General features: G+C 40.4%; 1 protein-coding gene across 1 annotated transcript in view; it reads right to left on the reverse strand.

Moving 5' to 3' along the window:
- Positions 1–10,691: 10,691 nt before the first annotated feature.
- The window catches only part of LOC130411380 (NACHT, LRR and PYD domains-containing protein 3-like), a 34,535-nt gene continuing 23,613 nt past the window's right edge, over positions 10,692–21,613 (reverse strand). Inside the window, exons 6-11 of the mRNA XM_056735975.1 lie at positions 19,985–20,155; positions 15,034–15,204; positions 13,196–13,366; positions 12,954–13,118; positions 12,820–12,866; positions 10,692–12,387 (exon numbers count right to left, since the gene is read on the reverse strand). Coding sequence (XP_056591953.1) covers positions 11,843–12,387; positions 12,820–12,866; positions 12,954–13,118; positions 13,196–13,366; positions 15,034–15,204; positions 19,985–20,155 — 1,270 coding nt within the window. The 3' untranslated portion in view covers positions 10,692–11,842. The remainder of the gene's footprint in view (positions 12,388–12,819; positions 12,867–12,953; positions 13,119–13,195; positions 13,367–15,033; positions 15,205–19,984; positions 20,156–21,613) is intronic.

A 21,613-nucleotide genomic window follows, 5' to 3' on the forward strand; every position in this document is an offset into this window, starting at 1 on the left:
ACTAAGCAATTGGTAACGGACCGGGCGGAGCGGTCTGTTGGAACCAAGTCCAGTACTGGTAGAGTCACCCCTACTTAGGTGGACCCCTATACTAGGACTATTGCTCCATACGTAGTGACTCCCCCGTTGGGTAGTCCCGTATGATATTCCTCAGTCTTGATTGCCCTGCTGGCGAATTTGTAACCTCCCCTCCGGTTTAACACCGAGGCTGGCCTCCTACAGCCGGCTACTTGCATGTTAATCTCCTTCCGGAGACCATGTCATTTTCCACACGTTACCTCCCGTACGGCAGGGTGTGGTCTCCGTAACACACTCTCCAAGAGGAGAGCAGTGTTCTTCCCAGTGCGACAGCTTCGGATAGCGCCTCACTTACAAGGCTAACGCCCTGTCCGCTATGACTGTCAGTACAGGCTTCGCAGTATGTCCACTACTATTCACTGGAAGATTACATCTCGCTGCACCACTCACTCGACTCACTAACCTAGTCAGTGTCGCCCAGCTTGAGGTCGTAATACGGCTCAGCGCCGTGGCGTGTTAAGATAGGTCCCCAGTCTGTCTCTCAACAACGTCGAGAGACCGACTGAAGGGGAACGTCTCGGTTACGTCTGTAACCTTCGTTCCCTGATGGAGGGAACGAGACGTTGTGTCTTCATGCCACAACGCTTTGCCGATCCGCTGCAAGGAGCTCAGGTTCCGAAGAACAAAGGATGATGATTGACCGCCGCCATCTTCCTTTTATACCCGTATGTACGGGGCGGAGACTGGCGTGCTCGGGCCATTCGCCAATCACCATTGGCGTTTTAGTTTTATCTCGGAGATGATAGGTTCTCAGAATCAAACCCCAGTCTGTCTCTCAACAACGTCGAGAGACCGACTGAAGGGGAACTATAGATATGTGAAGAGCAACAAGTAGAATAGCCAGTGTGGGGTCAATATAAATTTATTTTTATTTGAAATTAAAACACACACATTTAAAAATTACTAAAAAAAATCGAAAAACAAGAAAAACCCCACCTTATCCTCTTCCAGCAGTCCGCAAATCTGAGACCTACACCACAAACTGATGACTCCTTTTCTAAAAGCAAATACACCGGACGAAGGCACGCTTCAACACTGCTCATTGCAGAGCAAGATGTGCAATTGAGCGTTTAAATGGAGTTGTTAAGAGGCGCTTTGCATGCCTTAACTACCTGAGAGCGGAACCACAGAAAGTGCAACATAACCCTTGCCTGTATTGTCCTGCACACATCACTACTAAGCGCAATGTCCCTCTCTGTGATGACAATGATGCACCTGAGCCACTTGGAGACCCTAACCATCCTCCTGCATTCTGCCAGAACGAGCAAACAGGACGTGCAACAAGGGACGCAATAGTTAAACACTATTTCTCACTTGGATTTGTTTTGGATATCAAAAATCAGTGATTGGCATTCTTTGCATTTTTTTGGTTATTCTGTAATCATTGCATGCATCACTAATAAATATTCTAAAAACAAAAATATTTTCGATTGTGATGAATATATATATATCAATTAATGACAGAATAAAATGTATTGTTTTTGTTAAATTTTGACAGCTGTTTGGAGGATTATTTTATGAGGCCAAACTCTTTATACTTTGCTGGAGGCCTATACTGAAAGTCTGAATATGTTAAAGCCTACCTAATCACTGTAGCCTGACGGATGAACAAATAATATTATAACCTTATGAATAAATAGGATATCTTGTAAGATACTGCATGATACAAATATAGTATTATTTGATACATTTTTAAAGTTTTCATTACATTTTGGCCATGAAATCCACACTGAATCCACCCTTCTGATGGACCAGTTTAATCCAGATTTTTTGGATCAAAGTGATCCAAATCCAACAAAAAAGTTCTGAAAAACTCAAACTAAAGGTTTGATCCGGATCAAAACCAAGATTGGATTACGTGATCTAATCCGATTATGTAATCCGTTTTTTCTTTTGAAAAACTCATTTTCAAGATTTGATCCAATCTGTTATCCAAAATCATAGCTAAAACAAAGAAAAGGTTTAACTGCTGGCTACAGAGAGACCTCTCTTTAACAGGTAGGGGATTACTTGTTAAAGCGGAGGGTCTGACTCGCTGCGCAGTCATTGTACATTGATAAATCCACATGTAAATTAATCGATGGAATGCTATATAATTTCCTATCGAAAAACAAACCTCATTATCTTAAGAAATCTGTGTTGGTAAATTCTCCCAATAAGGGTGGCTTAAACTTCATTGATTTCAATACAATGAATAATTCAATTAAAATAAACTGGCTCAGTCGATTTCTCAATAACCCTACTTCCATTTGGAATCTATTCCCCCAATTTGCATTTTCACAATTTGGTGGCATAAAATTTGTTTTAATGTGCAATTAATATACTTAAAAAACTTCCCCTCAAGCTATCTGATTTTCACAAACAGGCTCTTTTGGCGAGGACTCTTATGTACAAACATAACTTTTCCCCTCATCGATGTTACATTTGGAATAATAAAAAAACATTCTATTTAAAAATAGGTCTTTGTTCTTTAAACAATGGTTCAGTAATGGAATATTGCATGTTGGCCAGTTCTTCAATAAGGAAGGTATGCTTTTAAGTTATTCAGAATTTCTCTCTAAATATAATATACCAGTAACTCCTAAAGAGTTTGCCATTGTTATGGATGCTATTCCATCTGGCATACGCATGCTTTTTAGAAATTGTTCTTTATCTTTTGAAGCCTCTTTACCTGAGCCTGACGATACACCTACTGGTAGGTTATGTTTTATTAGTAAAAAAGGAAGAAATCTTAAAGTAAGAGCTTTACTTATTGAGAGCATTGCCTTTGCCCCTTCTGCTGTTTCATACTGGAACAAAAATATCTTCTCTCAAATAAAGTCAAAGAAATATCCTTTAAAATACTTCATAACATCTACACTGCCAAAACATTTCCAAAGAAAAAATTTGGATCTGACTTTGACACCAAATGCATTTTTTGTCAGAATGACAATGAATCACTTTTTCACTTGTTTTGGTCGTGCAACTGTATTCAACAACTTTGGAAACATGTTGGTTTGTTTATTTCAAATACTATTTTGAATGTTTTTTTTATGAACCCAAAAACTGTTATTTTTGGATTTTTTGAAGGTGACCAAAATGCTTCTTTTGTAATCAACCTGATTATTTATCTATGTAAATTTTATATACATAAATGTAAATTTTCTAATAGCAAACCTGTTTTTATGTCTGTCTACAAGAGATAAATCTGTATTTAAAAACAATTATGTTTTCTTCCAATATGAAAGCACAAAGAACTTGTAAAATTTGCTCTGCTTATAAGCTTTTCAACCTATTTAATTTGTAATATTTTTATTATTTGTGTAACTCCCTCTCCTGTTTTTTGTTTTCTTTTATTATTATTTTTTCTTTTGTCTTGTCTGTTTCGAGCCATGGTAATGTTTTTATTTTCTCTCTTTTCATTAATCCAATGTTAAGTTTCGGTTGTAACATGGTTGTAACACAGATGTTCAGACGTCTCCGAGACGTATTGCAGATGAACAAACTGTATTGCTGATGTGTTGGAGATGTAAATGCAAGACATCAAAAAGATGAAACCCAGATGGATTGTGCTTGCACCACTCTTGATCTACAAAATGTTTTTTGAGCTTACTTGTATGAGTTGTAATTGCAAAACTTATGTCAGGTTTAAATGGAGCTAGATGAGTTTTAAAACTATTTGAGCAAAATCCAGTTAAGGTGTTATAAAACAGAGTTAAGGGACAAGCAGTAGATCAAGTCAGAAAAAGTGGCAAGGAAGATGTGGTGTGAGCCATATCACTAGTCAAACAGCCACACTCTTTTCTTAAACTTGTTCTCAGCATCCATTATGAAGGAACATGCTTGTACATTGTATAATCTGTGCCTCAACAACATTCTAAACATCCTTAAATGTTGCAGGCAGAATGGTCTATCCTTGTTATTAAATCAAATAATTTTTTTTAAAATTAAATCCAAATAATCGGTTACATCAAAAACATCCGCAAAATATTGAATATGAAATGTTCTAGTTTTGTTTATATATCACATTATAGGAACGTTTTATAAAAACATGAAATCATGGCAAACCTAAACGATGTTCTCATAATGTTTCCTTAATGTTTCTGTTAAAACGTTCTACCTTTGATATCTTGAAACATTGTGGCAATGTTTTATATAGACCATTATATTATCTTTTACATCAACAACATCAACAAAACATTCTTAAAATATTGAATATAAAATGTTCTAGTTTTGTTTATATATCACATTATAGGAACGTTTTATAAAAACATTAAATCATCTCAAACCTAAACGATGTTCTTATAATGTTTCCTTAATGTTTCTGTTAAAACGTTCTACCTTTGATATCTTGAAACATTTTGGCAATGTTTTATATATACCATTATATTAACTGTTACATTAGCAACATCAACAAAACATCCTTAAAATATTGAATATAAAATGTTCTAGTTTTGAATTTACAGCACATTACAAGAACATTAACTTAAATTTTAAACATTCTTAAAACATTATATAAACATTCGATTTAAAAGTTTCCTTCAAAATATTTATAAACTTTTAGGGAATGTTAGTCAAAGTTCTGAGAACATTCCCTGCTACCAAACGATAGGTCCATTCTTCCTCCGGCCTCTTCCAGGTCAGACGCTCAAACCGCTGAGGATTGTTCTATGTAGTAAGGTTCAAAGAGGGTGGAAGAAAGGAGGCGTGGACTGAGAGACAATAATTCCTTTTATTTTCAACAAGACGTGGGTCGATGCACTCTTGCATATAAATCAAAATAATCAACAGCTTTCTTTGTCTTTCTCCGGAATACAGTCCATAGGAATCTCAAAAAGAAAAGAAGAAAGAAGAAAGAAGAAAGAAGAAAGAAGAAAGAAGAAAGAAGAAAGAAGAAAGAAGAAAGAAGAAAGTCAATGATTCAACTCACAGGTCTCCTACTCCGTGTCTCTATCAGCTCTCCTCTGAAACTGTAAGCCTTTAAGCAGTCTCCTCACCAATCACTGTAATGAGACGCAGATGATCTTAATCTGCAATCGACCTACTTGCTTACCGTCTTTCCCGTGTCTCTCCTCCCCGGTGCAGACGTCACTAAACCACGCCCCCCTTGCCACATTCTTGATATCTTCTCCTGGTTGGAAGCTTGGTAACTTTGGTCCAGCCCTCTGCGTCGTCTCTCGCCGGTGTGATACTCGAGGAATCCATAACGCAGGTTGGTCTGCATCGAGTCGATGCCCCTGCCCCTGGTGCTGGTGTCGGTAATTCCATGAGGATACTTCCCCCATCCGTCGAGGTCTTATCAGGTCTATCATGCTTAACATGCGCTCAGGTAAATCCGCACAAATCAGCTAAGCACGATGCATTGACACATCCGGAAGCTCCTTTTCAACATTTACAAATTGATTTTACGCACATGCCGCCGATAGGAAATCTAAAATATCTTTTGGTAATTATTGATCGATTCTCAAAGTGGCCTGAAGCGACGGGGTTCACGTCAAAGGTAACACAGCTCTTATCAAAAGCGTTGTCTATTGATTGGCATTTTAATATTCCTTATCTTCCGCAAAGTGCAGGAGTCGTCGAGAGATGTAATCGAACACTGAAAACACGACTAACAAAAGCTATACTCGAAACAGGAAGAAAGTGGGTTGATTTGTCGCCTGCAGTCTTGGCAGAAATAAGAATGACTCCATCTTCCACGACAAAATTGTCACCGTTCGAGGTACTATGGGTAGACCTTTCCCGACCCCGTGGGTCAAAGGCCGGTCTGGTATTTCTTGTTTAGGTGATCTTCAGGTGATCCAGGAAGACTACGTGACTTCCCTAGTCGAAAAGTAAAATTCTATATGTGCTGATGTTTCTTTGTGCCTTGCTCTTCCCTCAGAGCAGCCTACTCATAACTTTGTTCCAGGACAAAAAGTCTTTGTGAGGAGTCTGAAGCCAACAAAGTTTGGAGAACCAAAGTACCACGGACCAGCAACTGTTATTGCAGTCACACGGAGAGGAGTTCTGACGGACTACCAGCCACAGTGGATACACGCTTCCAGATTGAAGTGGCAGTCTGCAGGAGAGCAGGCAAGCTCCAATTTAACATAGAATCTCAACAGGGGATTCACCTTACTACACCTCAGGGTGGGGAAAGCACTGACTAAGCTGAGGACAGAACTACCTTTTGTGAGGTGGGGGCCACCCAAAGCAAGAAGATAGAAGGCCCATTGAGCTAACAGTGCTGACTCCGTAGCTTCCCCTGAGGTGCATTGAGGGCCAAATTCTACTCTAAAAAGGAAAAAGGGAAAAAAATTATCCTAAGTGCAAATTTCCTTTGGAATTCTCAGATATCAATTCCTATACTGCGTGCACACTTAAAGAAGCCCTTATTGTGTTTGGCCCAGAAATTATTAAATGATAGACAGGCCATGGCACCCGTTCAGGCAGCCAAGAGGACTGCGTGGAACAACGATTATTCTAATCCTAATAAGTATAATAATCACTTGTATAATCCTAAATCAAGAAGTAAAATTAGAGAGAAATGAACAGCTTACAACAGACATGATTTTAAATGATGATGGTAACTGCAAGATGCCAAAACAAATGTCTTTAATTGTACAAATGACTCTGAATATTCGAGAAGGAAAACCACACGAAAATAAGCAAATGCAACTATCCTTTAATTAAAGATTTTGTATTAACCCCTTTTTTCCTACTCTATAGTTTGTTCTTTAAACGGACACAGGACTGCTTGTAAGACCGTTGGTCTGAAAGTGGCCATTGTGAGAATCTGGATTTCATCCGTGTCCTCTACAAATATTGCATCTGTACACAATACAATATTCATATATCATATGTATTCATTCATATTCATTCATATTAGTATTAGCTTCTATTCATATTAGATGTGCCATACTGTCTTGTTGTTTAGCCTCGTTGAAAGTTGTATCATGTCTTATGCTGTCATATGTTGATATAAGTATCTGTTGGTCTCCATCTCAAGGTTCCTAATGATATCAAGGGACAATTGTTTTGATGCTGTAATATTAAATACGTACTTTGTAATCATATTTGATTGTTCAGGAGGAATAATACTAAACAGAAAGTCTGATGATTTTCCACTGTTTTGGTGGTTTTATATGACGCCTCCTGATGCAAAATATATAAATATTAGTCCTTAAAGAGTACCTAACATGACATCATGAAAATGACGTTTCATGCAGTCTGTTATGTTGCCGTGTTTGAAAGTAAGCTGTCTGCCAAGTTGTAAGTCCGAAGGTGAATAAATAAAAAAGTTATTTGCTTGTAAAAATGGGAGTCGACTCTGAATCACACAAACGAGTCGTGGACGCATATCTACGTCACTACACATAGTCCCCGCCAACGATTGGCTGAGACTGACGTGAAAACTTATTTCTCCTCCCCCAAACACTGTCGCTCGTTTGTGATGCGTGTGTATCATGTCATGTCTAGAGTCTGTATTCTACGGTGTGAAACTACGTGCGTCTTATTTCAACTACCAAACGAAGAACGTCTGAGGGAACAATTCATTTTTCAAACGATACCAAAGGAGTATAACCCCAGGGTTTAACTGTGCGCGCGTCATTTCATTTAATAATCTTGGCGCGTTCACTGCAGTGTATGTGAAACGATTATCATTGAAAGAGGGGCAGTACCAACTCTATTTGGACCTGTTAGCTCCACTGAATCACAACCTGTAAGTGTGATTATTAATTTTTGTCTTAACTTCAAGAAATATTTGTGTACCTTATGTCTGTGTTTAGCTAATCCATATAATGCTAACTTTAGCATGTACCGTTATTTCTGGGGTGTTACAGTTTGTTTATCTGACTATTAACTTTGCATTTTGACACATTTGCCGCACGTTCACCTATATAGATATGCATGTTGTCACACTGGGAGTTTTAATGACAAGAGTTGTCATTTGCCACTGACACTGGATTAGCGTCTTATGATGGTTCCTCGTCAGACTCGGGCTCATATTGGTACGGTAAAATCCCCGCCATCTCTAGCTACACATATAATATACATGACATTCAACCACATGTAAACCGTAATCCTGTAATGATGGTAGTGGGCTTCAAGTTGCGACAAATGATGAACGGGTTTGACAGATAACAACAGACTACACCACCTGACCGATCACATGACACAAGGTTAGAGGGTAGGCGGTAGGCGGGGCCCAGACGGATGAATCGTGGAACGAATCATTTGAGAGTCAGTCAAGAAGTAAGGCACGAATAACTGGCTATTATTACGAGATTATAGTGTTTTTACACATTTTATGTACATAAACTTGTTGTTGGACACTCCATAAACCAAAGTAGGGCCTAAAAAAACATATGTGAGGTACACTTTAACACAATAAACATGGGACTTTGATTGAACAAGCACCTGGTGTCTGTGTCAAACTTTGTCTCCAGATCTGCAAACTCTGTGTGTTCAGTCGACTAGACTCTTCAACCGTAGAATGTTATTTAGTTAAGGGGACGTAAGAAGTTTACATTCTTTCACGTATGTTCTGTATTGTTATATATATACAGTATGTACTGTATTGTTATTCTGTGTTAGTGTTATTTGTATTAACCATGGGTCTGAGAGTAACACAATTTAAATCCTCTATATGTATGCATTTTACATGTGGCAGAATAGACAAAAAAACAGACTTTGACTTTGCTTTTGGATTTTTATAAAGCTCATCGCTCTGAAAAGTGATGTGCTGTGATTGGTCAGTTCACCAGTGTGTCGTGATTGGTGGAATACTGAAAGAGTGTGAGGAAAATTTAACTCTTCTTACGCTATTTGGAAAGACAGTCTTAACAGCAATTGTACTGACAGGTGTGAAAATTTCATTGGTACTTGTATCAATTTGAGCCTGAATCTGATATGTAAAATAAAGATGATCAAGCCGATACATCAACATTGTTAGTGCGACTTGAGCAGGATGTAAAGGATTTGTAAGGTTTTACTAAAAATGTATTATTATAAATAGTTAAAAACTATAGGTAGATGTTTTACCTTTTATATACGACGTTATAAAGATTATAAACACCAGCGCTTTTGCTCTTCTTGACCATCTAGTGTTACGCGACGTCTCGACTAGATTCAACAAAGGCACTAAATAATAAGACATTATAAACACAATATTTGTTGACTCTTGTTGGAACATTATTACTGATTATTAGGACTTCTGTTGTCTTTTTTCACGTTGCACGCATGTCTGCATTTGAAGTCCACAAACACACGACAACCTCAAATCGTGTTTGTCCACAACAAAGTCTTTTACAATGAAAATATACTTACAGGCTGTGAATCTGAAGCGCCAGACTGTCCTTGTGAAGTTGTCATGGTTTTACCAAAAGGTCTTTATATCTCCCAGGTTCATGAACCAATCATATGTGACATGAGCTCCACACACTTGTGTATTCTGATCATACAGTTCTGGAACAGTCGACAATACAATAAGATTTACAAGCAGGGGCGATTCTAGGATTTTCATTTTAGGGGGACTCAGCCCCCAATAAGGTTATGATTAAAAAAATATTATTTGACACACGTTTCATTAAAAGTAACAATCAATCAATTTGCCACTTCTATAAATCAATCACAAATCAAAATAAAACACAAATCCCTTTACTCTACTCTTACTCTAATGTATCATGATACACTAATGATTCAGTATTACTTAATACAAAATAGCTCCACATGATGTTTCTCTCTCTGTGCCATTTGTTGATTTCAGACAATGATGTGTGTATTTAACCATTTTTGTGCATGGCTGCATAATGTAATGCCGAGATACACAATAATATGTTTTATATTTTAATAAGTAATTTAAAATAAATCATGATCGTTTTCTAAAGTATGTTTTCATGTACTGAAGCCCCCCTAAAAAGGGCCTAGTGTCCCCCTGTTTACAAGTATGCCCACCTTCCTTCGTATACATTTGGGTGGTCTTAGTCAATGATGTAGATTTGTGGGGGTGTGGTTACACAAGGCGTTTCAGGCAGGACTGGGTGAGCATTCGCTTCTAGATTGAATGACTCTTTTGTTCCCACACTTTCATTTTTGCAATTTTACATGTCTAATACATGCATGGCAACTTATAACAAAGACAGTAAAACACGTATTCACGCCATTTGACCCCTTCAGACGTGAGCCATTTCAGCAATTATGTTGCGCCGCTCACTCATGAATAAGTGACACATTTGAGAAGACAAGAGAGAGCCAGTCGAGACACATCATGATCGCCATCATAACACCGGTCACATTTATAATTTGATCTCTAGAGATCCAGTTGTCAGCAGTTTACTCTGATTACAGGTTTATATTTATTTGTTATACAACAAACCAGGCCTAGGCTATATGCATGCATACTGTATAACAGAGGGAATAAATAATAACTGTTCTGTTTTTATTTTCAGGTTACATTAGCTGATCCGTGACTCAAAATCCATAATTTGACCCGAGTTTTGTGATCCACTGCTCCACTAGTACGTCACATTTATGTTTCTCATGCCTCATATTTACATCCTCATGTGAACTTAAAAGTCATCCACACACAAACACACACACAAGTAAATCAGTGAATATAAGCAACAATACGTTTGGCAGTAATGGCAAAGTAAATTAGGCAACTCTTTGCAGTAAAGAATCATTTTATTTGTTGATGTATTCAGGGAGTAGATGAAAGAAAAGTCTTGACTGACCTCTTACAGGAGAGACAGAAGACCAGCAAAGACAGAAACAAGAAATGAGACATTGCAATCTTATTCTAGAGCCAAATTCAGAAGTCGATGTGAAATCTACATTCATTTTTAAGCTTCAATTAGCAATATTTGATTTATTTTTGAACAAACAAACATGAATTTACAAAGATCAACCACTCTTAAGTTATGGAAATAAATAAAATAATGTTAATCATTTAATATTACGTTGGTATTTTATATTTAATGTATTATGTTAATAAAATCTGTGGCTTCTGTGGAAATGTTTCCGTCCTCTTCTCTATTTTCTCAATATTTCTGTAGAGAGAAACAGTAAATTCACGAGTTCACTTTACAGATAATGAAGTGGGACAGATAGTATGTGTGTTTGTCGAGCTGTGCTGTGGCGAGGGCTCTGAGCTCAGTGTATGCCCGGACTCTGATCATACCCCACGGTGCTGAAGTAAAGACAGGCTCGTGGTGTGGAGTCGGGGTGGAGGAGGGATGTGGATAAATGAGAGAATGAAGGTGAGGGGGGTTTGACTACTTATAGGCTGTTCGGATGATTGATGTGATTGTTTATGGAGAGCCAGACGAGAAAATGATCCTCGTGCTCCTCCTGAACCTTGATAATAAGACAGCATATATAAACAGAGTTCATCTCCACCAATGGATGATTTGATGAAGATAAATCTGCTCTTGTTCATGGGAACTTTCACATCAGTGACAGAGAAACAAGCAACCAATGAAAACTACAAAGAAATTCTTCCTCCATTTGCACAATACTTTTGTCTATGATGGAAACAAACTAGTGACTAAGAGTCTGACGTGACAAATATGGAAAAACAAACATATACATAACGCAAATACAGTTGAATGTCTGTTATGATCGATATATTTACTCATATTTGACAGTTATAGTAATTTCTTTGCTCATTTTCAGACACACACAGAAAGATAAAAAGAGCATAATGTCCAGATGAAAGAAAGCAGAAAAGATTTGACAGTATTTATGTGTAATAACTCATCTGGTTATGTGTGTGTCTCTCTTGTGTTTAAAAGGAGACTCTTTAGAGGCTATTTATGTCACACAGACACACTGAGGAGTTAGAATAATCCAGTGTAAATCCAGCACAGAGAGTCTCAGTGAATGTTGTGTAGTAAGTGTATAAGTGTGTGAGTGTGTGTGTGTCAGAGACACTGTAGAAGGACAGAGTGCCGGCCGACTGGTCCACATACACTCCTACTCTCTTACACACACCTGAAGAGACATTAATGTCTGTACGATTATTATTGTGCCATGCAGATGTGTTATTAGAGCATAACAGACTCCATGAATTTACATTCCGTCCAAACGCACTGTCATTACTCCCTCCTTTCCTCTTGATGCTCTTATATGACACTGATATATCAACAAGTGATCCGCTCCATTCAGCCTCCCAGTAACAGCGTCCAGTCAGACTCTCATTACACAACACCTGAGGACGAACATCAAATCTGTCTGGATGATCAGGATACGACTGACTCTCTCTCACACGTGTGAACTTTCTATTCTCTTCAGACAGTTTGAGTTCAGTGTGTGTTGTGTTTAGATCCAGTGTGAGATCAACCGCATCTGAACACAAGAACACACATTTATAACACAACAACACAACAATCACTAAAGCACTCTGCATGCGTGCGTGCAAATGCAAGCGTGTGTGTCAAGTGTGCGAATGCATGTATGTGTCTATGTCTCAGGTGTGTGTGTGTCAGGTGTGTGTGTCTCAGGTGGACATGTTTCATTATCCCGGTGGGGACCTAAACCTGAATGCACACAAACACATGGGGACTAGTGTCACCGTGGGGATTCAAATTGAGATTCCCATTTGCAAAAAATCTTTCAAATTGTAGAGAACAATGTTTTTTAAAAATCTAAAAATGCTAAAAAATTTCTATGGGTTGGTGATAAAACATACAGTTTGTACAGTATAAAATACATTAGGCCTATGGACTGTCCCCACGGAGATAATAAAACATAAATGTGTGTTTGTGTGTGTAGACTTACACTTGTGTAGTCCTGCTGTAATTCTTCTCTCTCCTCCATGACTCACACTATACAAACACAAACACATAAAAGACAGAAACATGATGTTACATTGGTCCGGTGTGTGTGAATCATGTGTATGTTGTGTGTCATACTTGATTGTGTAGTTTGGATCATTGAGTGTGTCAGAGAGCAGCTGAAGTGCTGAGTGTTGTGGGTGATTGTAGCTCAGATCCAGCTCTCTCAGGTGTGATGGGTTTGAACTCAGAGCTGAAGCCAAAGAACAACAACCTTCATCTGTCACCATACAACCTGACAACCTACAAACACACACAAACAAACATGTCAATACACTCTTCACTTTTCTATTGTGACATCAGTGTGTAGAAACAAACACCTCAGTGTGTGTAGTTGACAGTTGTGAGTCTTGACAGCATCAGAGATGAGCTTCACTCCTGAATCCTTCAGATCATTGTTACTCAGGTCCAGCTCTCTCAGAGACTTCCATGATTGTAGATATGAAGACAAACTTTCACAACACTCATCCGTCACATTACATCCAGACAATCTAAACACAACCAAAACACAATGACACAAAAGTCAGTTTGTACGGAACAGCAAGTGTATGACAGACACTCTCATTATTGGTGGAGTTTGTGAAGTGAAGAGTCACTATTGTTCCCCTGCCGGCTTCTTCTTCTTCTGTTTATTTATGTGGTGTCACTCATCAGCTCGTGAACCATGAATGAGGCTCAAATGGTGTGTTTACTCAGGAATTGTGTGCTGGGAGTTTTAGAAGCCATCAATCAGGCGTATGATGTTCAGCAGGTAGGAGAAACCTCCCATAGATTTAACATTGAGATGAACTTTGATGGCTCAGAACTCAGATCTTCTGGTGATGTCGGTCTATTTTTTAAACAGTAGTATCATGAGTCATGTTGCAGACATTTGTGGTGCCGTCGTCTTTTTGTTTTGCCTTTTAAGGACACAAACAGCAATGTAGAATGACACCTAATATCAATGATTCCTAATATCGACACAATTGTAAAAGTGACTGATGTTCTACAGTTCAATAAACAAGAAACTATTGTTAGATCTCATCTAAGTGTGTTTTCACACTATTTCACAGATTAAAATAACAAAGCAGAATTGTTGTGGTATTCTGAACAACACACAACGGTGTTTCCTTTCTAATGTTGTGTTCAGACCAAACGTGAATGAAGCGTTAAGCGCGAGTGATTTACATGTAAAGTTAATGCAAAGACTCGACAGACCTACTTTCGGTGTGATTCGCGCGAATTGCGTGAATGATGCGAATCTCGCGAAAGACACGAATCGAGCGCCATTTTTTTTCTTACATTTAGTTGTATTTTTATAATATATTATATACATTATTTGCACTTTCTTGTGTGTCGCCATTTTTGTTTCGTCCTTTTATTGAGCCATGGGGCGTAACACTGCACCACATAATATACAAGATAATTGTTCTCAAAATACACCAGACTGATGCATTTACCTTAAAAATTTACATCACTGTTTACTGGGAAGAAGATTCATACAGTATAATAATCAGATAGTGTTGTAATTTAATTCTCTCAATGTTTTGAGGTGTGCTTTAGAATTCATACTTGTATTAAATGTGTCTCATGTACAGCTGCTTTGTAACAATGAAAATTGTAAAAAGCGCTATATAAATAAAGTTGAGTTGAGTTGAGTTGAGTTTTGAATACGTTTCAGAGATGTTCTCTTTAATATTGCTTTATATGAATGTTTTTGTACGTACAGGACATGTTTCTGTGTGTTGTGCACACTGTGTCCACTTAAAAGAAATGTGCATGACGCCCCTGACCAAGACAACACATTATAATTGGCATAATAATTGTTTGTGTACTAGTAATAAAACCTTGTGTTTACAGCCTGCTGTGATTATGGTCATTATACCCTGAAAGATATTTAAGACTGAGATGAGCTGTATAAGCCGATGGCGTTCCCTGGGTCACAAACACCTCTGTCGGAGCAGCTGGACTCTAACACCTCATTTACTGCTTTAGATTCTAAGGTCTATAACTCATTTCTTTTCATGTAGTATTCGTATATTGCATCTACTTACTCCCGGGCCTCTAAGAACCTGACACATCATTATAAATGTATTCAAAGAGCTTATTGTACCTGTATTGTGTTGAAAGATGAAAAACATTCCAAATCATATTCAATTATGTTTGCAAAGTGTCTGACCTCAGTGTTTGTAGTTGACAGTTGTGAGTCTTGAGAGCATCAGAGATCAACTTCACTCCTGAATCCTTCAGATCATTGTTACTCAGGTCCAGCTCTCTCAGAGACGTCGATGATTGTAGATATGAAGACAAACTTTCACAACACTTATAAGTCAATCTACACCCGGACAATCTAAAGAAAACCACAACAAAATGACACACAAGCAGTTTGAATAACACAACCTCTGCACTGATAAAATTATCCTGTGGACAAACTAACAGAAAATACTCTCATTTGTTACAACCAACTCTCAAATTACTTTTATTTCTTCTGTTAGAGTTTTTTGTAACATGTAACATTTTAGGTGCTCATTCAGACCCAAAACTCACACGCATGAAAACTGTGACCGAGCAGAACAGTTCCACAAGCGGAAACATCCCCCCGCAAGAGCGCATTACTGCTCCACATGCAAAAAAGCAGTCCGTGAACCGAGGGTGTGATAAGCACACGCGCAATTCTCTCTCTGCTCTCATAACTGCTCAAAACTCAATTTGTCAATGTAAGTGTGCTTTATTGACATGACAAAGTTTACAGTTGTATTGTCAAAGCATTTGGAGATGGGCTGGGTACAAATAGTAAATAAACAAACGAAAAGAAAAATAATAATAATAATTATTAATAATTGCGACAAGACATCAAACTTTATAAAATAGGCTGTAGACCTAATATGCTGTAGTACCTCATTTGTATCCCATACCACTTGATGGCAGACATGTAATGTTTCGATTCGAGTCAAGACGAGTGGCGATAGCGGCTACATACACCTTCAAAGTGGAGAGGGAGATGTTAGTCTCCAGCCTCTCTGGTAAGAAGAACAACACGATCCCGATCGAGCACCTCCGTGGGTCTTCTCGTTGAGAAAGACACCAGGAGGAGAAGAAGCGCCATTTATAGCCGTATAACCGCCTGGTAGATGGGGCCCTTGTCATGATTCCGCTATCATGTCATGTTTATTCTTATTCTTGCAGCGGAGTCATGACTAAGTCTAGGGTTTTGTGTGAGAAGGACATGGCATGGCTTAGATTTTGGCTGTCATGCGCCTTCTCGTGTCTCGTCTATGGCCCCGCCCCTCTCGTCTCCTCGTTAGCTTCCCTTGAGTGTTTTATTACCCACACCTGCCTATTGTAATTATCCCTTATTCGTCTCCCTATTTAATGCCCTTGTATTCTCTGTCCTGTGCTCGTTTGTTCTTGTACATAGTTGTAACTTTGCTCGTCTGAACTGCTGTACCCAGGATTTATTCCATACGCTGTGTCCCAGCGTTTCTGCTCCAGCACTCTGTTCCTGAGAGTTTTTGTTACAGTTTGTTACCCTATGTGAGTTTTTCGTTCCTGTTTTGGCTGTCTTTGTTAATCCCCTGTATTTTACCCCATGGTGGGTTTTTGTTTTGTGTTTTATAAAGATATTTTGTTACCCCGTACCGCTGCCTGCATTTGGGTTCTTCTCTATCACCACACGTTTTCGTGACAGCCCTAGCCTGGGTGATGGTCTCCGCCACAGAGGGGGGTAGCCTACTCAGGATCTCCTCGTCCCGTCTAGAGACCAGACATGGAGGTTCCAGAGGTCTGGTATGGGATGCCAGAACGTGCCCTTCCCCTGAGAGAGCAGGTCCTCCGTCAGGGGATTGGGCTGGGGGGGTTATTGTCAAGAGCATCGGCTCTGAGAACCAAGTGCGGTTGGGCCAGTGTGGCGCAACCAATAACACTTGGTGCTCCTCTTCCCTGACCTTGAACAGTGTCTGTGCAAGGAGGCTCACTGGGGGGAAGGCGTGCTTCCTTGGTACTGCGTGCCCGTTGCACACTGCACCCCACCCCTGCAGGGAGGCGTCCGTCGTCACCGTGAGTCTGAGAAGGGCCAGGCTTTGGTAACGAGGTAGGAACTGTCCCATACCGACCGATCAGAGACATGGCTGTGAAGGTGGGGCCCAATGTGGTTTTCCTGGGGTCTTCCCGTCAGGGTCGCTTCTTGCGAGAAGGTTGCTGACGGGGTGGAGGTTTCCCCCTCGACTTCCCCTTCCGGGGTGCAGCCTGAGCTGGGTGCACAGGAATCGCTCAACGAGAACTGCTGAGCGAAGTCCTCGGCGGTGTCAACAAACAGCCTACCCTGCGAGTTGGATGCGTCGAGAAAGCAAACTTTCTCAGTGTCACTCATCTGCGCATTGTTCAGCCAGAGGTGTCTCTCCTGGACCACTAGCGTGGACATGGGGCCGACCCAGGGCCCGTGCCGTCAACTTGGTGGCCCGTAGAGTGAGGTAAGTGGTGGCACTTAGATCCTTCATTATACCCTGGTCGGCCTTACCCTCGTGGAGCTCTCTTAACGCCTTGGCCTGGTGGACCTGCAGGATGGCCATGGCTTGAAGAGAGGCAGCCTGGCCCGCAGCAGCAAAAGCATTAGACACCGGTGATGCCAAAGTCTTACACGCTTTGGACGGTAGGCGTGGCCGATTCCTCCAGGTGGCAGCCGTCTGCAGACAAAGGTGCACCGCAACCGCACATTCCACCTGGGGGATATCTACGTAGCCTTTGGCTGCCCCACCATCGAGGGAAGTAAGGGAGCTAGAGCTGGTTTGACTGGTGCGAGCTCCTCATGCACCTCTGGGAAGAATGGCACCTGGGGTGGGCGCGGTTTGGCACACTGAAAACCGGCATGCAAATTTCACTAGCAAAATTTCATTGGCCTCTTCTATAGCAGTCAGAGTTGATAGGTTCTCAAGGGCGAACCCCATCTGTTGACTCGACACAACGTCGAGAGACAGACAGAAAGGGAACTGGGGAAACCCTTTTCCCCTCTTGAAGAGTGTGTTACGGGCACCACATCCTACCACTAGGGGATGTACATGTGGAGACACTAATATGGTCTCACCAGTGGGGAGAACACACATGCGAGAAATTGTGTAAGCTCGAGTATGGGGACAGAGTCCGGGTACCAACCCCCAGAAGGGAGGTCACAGAAACACCAACAGGGGTGTAGGGGACTCACTACGTATGGGGCAATAGTCCTAGTAAAGGTTTCCACCTCAGCAGGGGCGAGTCTACCAATACTGGACTTGGTTTCAACATACCGCTCCGATCGGTCTGTTTACCAAAAATGCCAATGCTTAGTGAGCGATGGAATGCCTACAAATCACCCTAAGGGGGAAAGTATGAGCCTATATAGCGCGCTAGACTCACCTGAAAAAGGGAGAAGGCGCTTTCGCAGGCGTACACCCGGGCCAGATGTCTTTCCTATACGGCTGTAGCGTGTAAGACATGGGCTGACTCTGGTTTCACTCGGAGGTTGTAAAACCTTGCGTAGGTACTGGGCGTACGCAGTGTTACATATGTCTGCCACAGAGGCGCCCTGAGGCAGTTCCCACAAGGAGGCTATACTACGGAGGGAGTGGGATCTCACTGCAAGTGGGCACGGGTGATCTTGGGACTGGTATGCCAAAACAATTGCATCCACAATCCAGTGTGCCAACCTCTATTCTTCCGAAACAAACAAAAGCAGCTCAGATTTTCTATGCCTCTGTGTGTAGTCCAAATAGAGGCTTAGTGCGCGTACTAGACACAACACGTTGGGGAGCGCCTGCAGTTTCACTGCCTGGTCCCGGAAGGGAGCGGTGGGAACCTTGGTCACGTAACCGGGCCTGGGTCTCAGGATAACGTGAGAGTTACTGGGTCCGAATTCTAGGCACCCATGGGCCACGGAAAATGCCTGGAGGTCCCCCACCCTCTTGATGGAAGCGAGCGCCAGCAAGAGCACGGTCTTCATCGTCAGATGAGGAAGACTGCCGTCCCGAGGTGGATCCATCCTTCTTGCGGCCCTGAGGAACCCATAACGCATTACTGGACTCTTGATGCTTTATCACTATCACCTGTGTCTAGTAACCTTGTCTACTCAGTCTATTTAAGCTGTTTTCACATTCATTCAGTGTGAAGTCTTGTCTTGTGTTACATTTCTGATGTTTCTCTGTTAGGTGATCTGTGTTATTACTTGGACGGCATCTTGTTTTGTGAACCTCTGCCATTGCCTGTTACCTTGTTCATGATGGTTTGCTCCCTGTCCTGACCTCACGCCTGTTATACCTTCAACCCTCAAGTCTCTGAGCAGTTTGGTAACAGAGCCAAAGGAACACATTCAGCTATACTTCCATCAAGTTATAATGAGTCTGTTTTCATCTTAAATGAATACTCTTTAGTACAATGACAACCTCTTAAAATCACCAATGAAACAAACTCTTCCAAATACACAACACACAACAGAATACTGAACATGAAGAAATCTCCTCTTGTTCTCATCTTTATTCAAATTAATAAAATAAAACTTGATTTTGAAAATTTCCCTCATGATCCACTGCCTTGTAAAGAATGCTGGTAAATCTTTAGCTATGTTTTTGTAACTCAACACAAATCATCCTCAACCAACCCAAAAATATAATGCATATTAATCAACTAAATAATTAAATTGGCTGTAACAAAATTAGAGTCATTTTAATTGAAAACTAAAAACAGTTATCCCTGTTGAAAAAAACAGCATATGCTGGGTCAGGTATGTTTTGATGCAGGTTTGACAAGCACATGACCAGCTTAAACCAGCACAAACCAGCAAACCATTAGCAAAACACACCAAACCAGCATCTGCTGTTTTGTTACAAACGGGATATTTTTTTAAGTTTAATCAAATTAACTGATCAAGTTATATTTATTTAATAGTTTTTATTGTTTCAAGTGATGGTTTGCTGTAACTCACATTAATAACCAAATGGCAACAGAAACAAAAACAGAAAAAAATTCAATTTCAATTACACCAATGTAAAAATGAACTATATAAATAACACAAGTCATTTCAGTTCAAGTGAATAAAGTGCATCTAGTGTATGACAGACACTATCATTTATTCCTTGAAAGTATTTTCAGTTAAAGTGTCTGACCTCAGTGTGTGTAGTTGACAGTTGTGAGTTTTGAGAGCATCAGAGATCAGCTTGACTCTTGAATCCTTCAGATCATTGTTACTCAGGTCCAGCTCTCTCAGAGACATCGATGATTGTAGATATGAAGACAAACTTACACAACACCCATCAGTAACATTACATCCGGATAATCTAAACACAACCAAAAGAAAATGACACAAAAGTCACAAATTTCAGTTTGTAATGAACATCTAGTGTATGACAGACACTCTCATTATTGCACCGTTCAGCATTGAACGTTGCAAAATCACCTGGAGTGAGCTGTGTAGTGTGGAAACAAACAGGCTAAGTTTTATCATATGAGCTACATATGCTATTCTGCCCTCACCAACAAATCTGCATGTCTGGCAAGGACAGGATCCTGCCTGCCAACTATGTGCAGCTCCAACAAACGTAAAAACATAGTCTTGTGGGTTGTAAGAAGAGCCTGACACAGGAAAGATACACATGGTGCCACAATCAAGTACTAAAGTGCTTGGCTGCGGCAGTAGAGACCAAGAGAGTTGCAGCAAATGACATCCCCAAATCGCCAAGGCTAACTCGCTAGAAGGCAAGTCTTTATTTATGAGGGGCAGAAACTGCGGGCCAAGCCCTTAACCCTTGATTCAGGCCTGCTGAGTATAGCCAGGGATTGGGAAATTAGTTGATTTACATTTACATTTAGTCATTTAGCAGACGCTTTTATCCAAAGCGACTTACAAGTGGGGTAGATAATGGAAGCAATTAGGACAGCATAAGTACAACAAAAGCATAAGTGCAATCAAAAAGAAGACTAGTCTCATATAGCCTAACACAGTATACGGAACCATTCATACAAATTTTTTTTTTTTTTAAGAGTAGAGAAGAAAAGAGTAGAGAAGAAAAGAGTCAGAACAGATCAGTCAGATGTTGGCGGAAGAGATGTGTTTTCAGGCATTTCTTAAAGATGGCTACAGAATCTGCAGATCTTGTAGCAGTGGGCAGATCATTCCATATAGGTGGAACAGATCCGGAGAAGGTGCGCGAGAGAGATTTTCTACCTTTATGGGATGGCACCACAAGACGTCGTTCGTTTGCAGAGCGTAGGGATCTGGCAGGTACATATGTCTGCATTAACGATTTAAGATAAGGTGGTGCCGAACCAGTAGTAGTCTTGTAGGACAGGAGCAGAGTCTTGAATTTGATGCGAGCGACTACGGGAAGCCAATGTAGCTTAATGAGTCGAGGAGTGACGTGTGCTCTCTTTGGTTCATTAAAGATAACTCTTGCCGCAGCATTCTGGATCATCTGTAGAGGTTTGGTTGTGCAAGCTGGAAGTCCTCCCAGTAGTGCATTGCAGTAGTCCAGTCTGGCCAGGACAAGAGCCTGGACAAGGATTTGTGTAGCATGCTCTGATAGGAAGGGTCTAATTTTCCTGATATTGTAGAGGATGAATCTACAGGACCTGGCGGTGGTGGCAACTTGATCCGTGAAGTTGAGCTGATCATCGATCACCACTCCCAGGTTTCTTGCTTTTCTGGAAGGTGTGATGGTTGATGAGCCCAGTTGAATGGAAAGGTTGTGATGAGTCTTCGTGTCAGCCGGGATTACAAGCAGTTCTGTTTTTGGAAG

Source organism: Triplophysa dalaica, chromosome 22 (assembly GCF_015846415.1).
Source record: "Triplophysa dalaica isolate WHDGS20190420 chromosome 22, ASM1584641v1, whole genome shotgun sequence".
In the NCBI taxonomy this organism is placed as follows: Eukaryota; Metazoa; Chordata; class Actinopteri; order Cypriniformes; family Nemacheilidae; genus Triplophysa; species Triplophysa dalaica.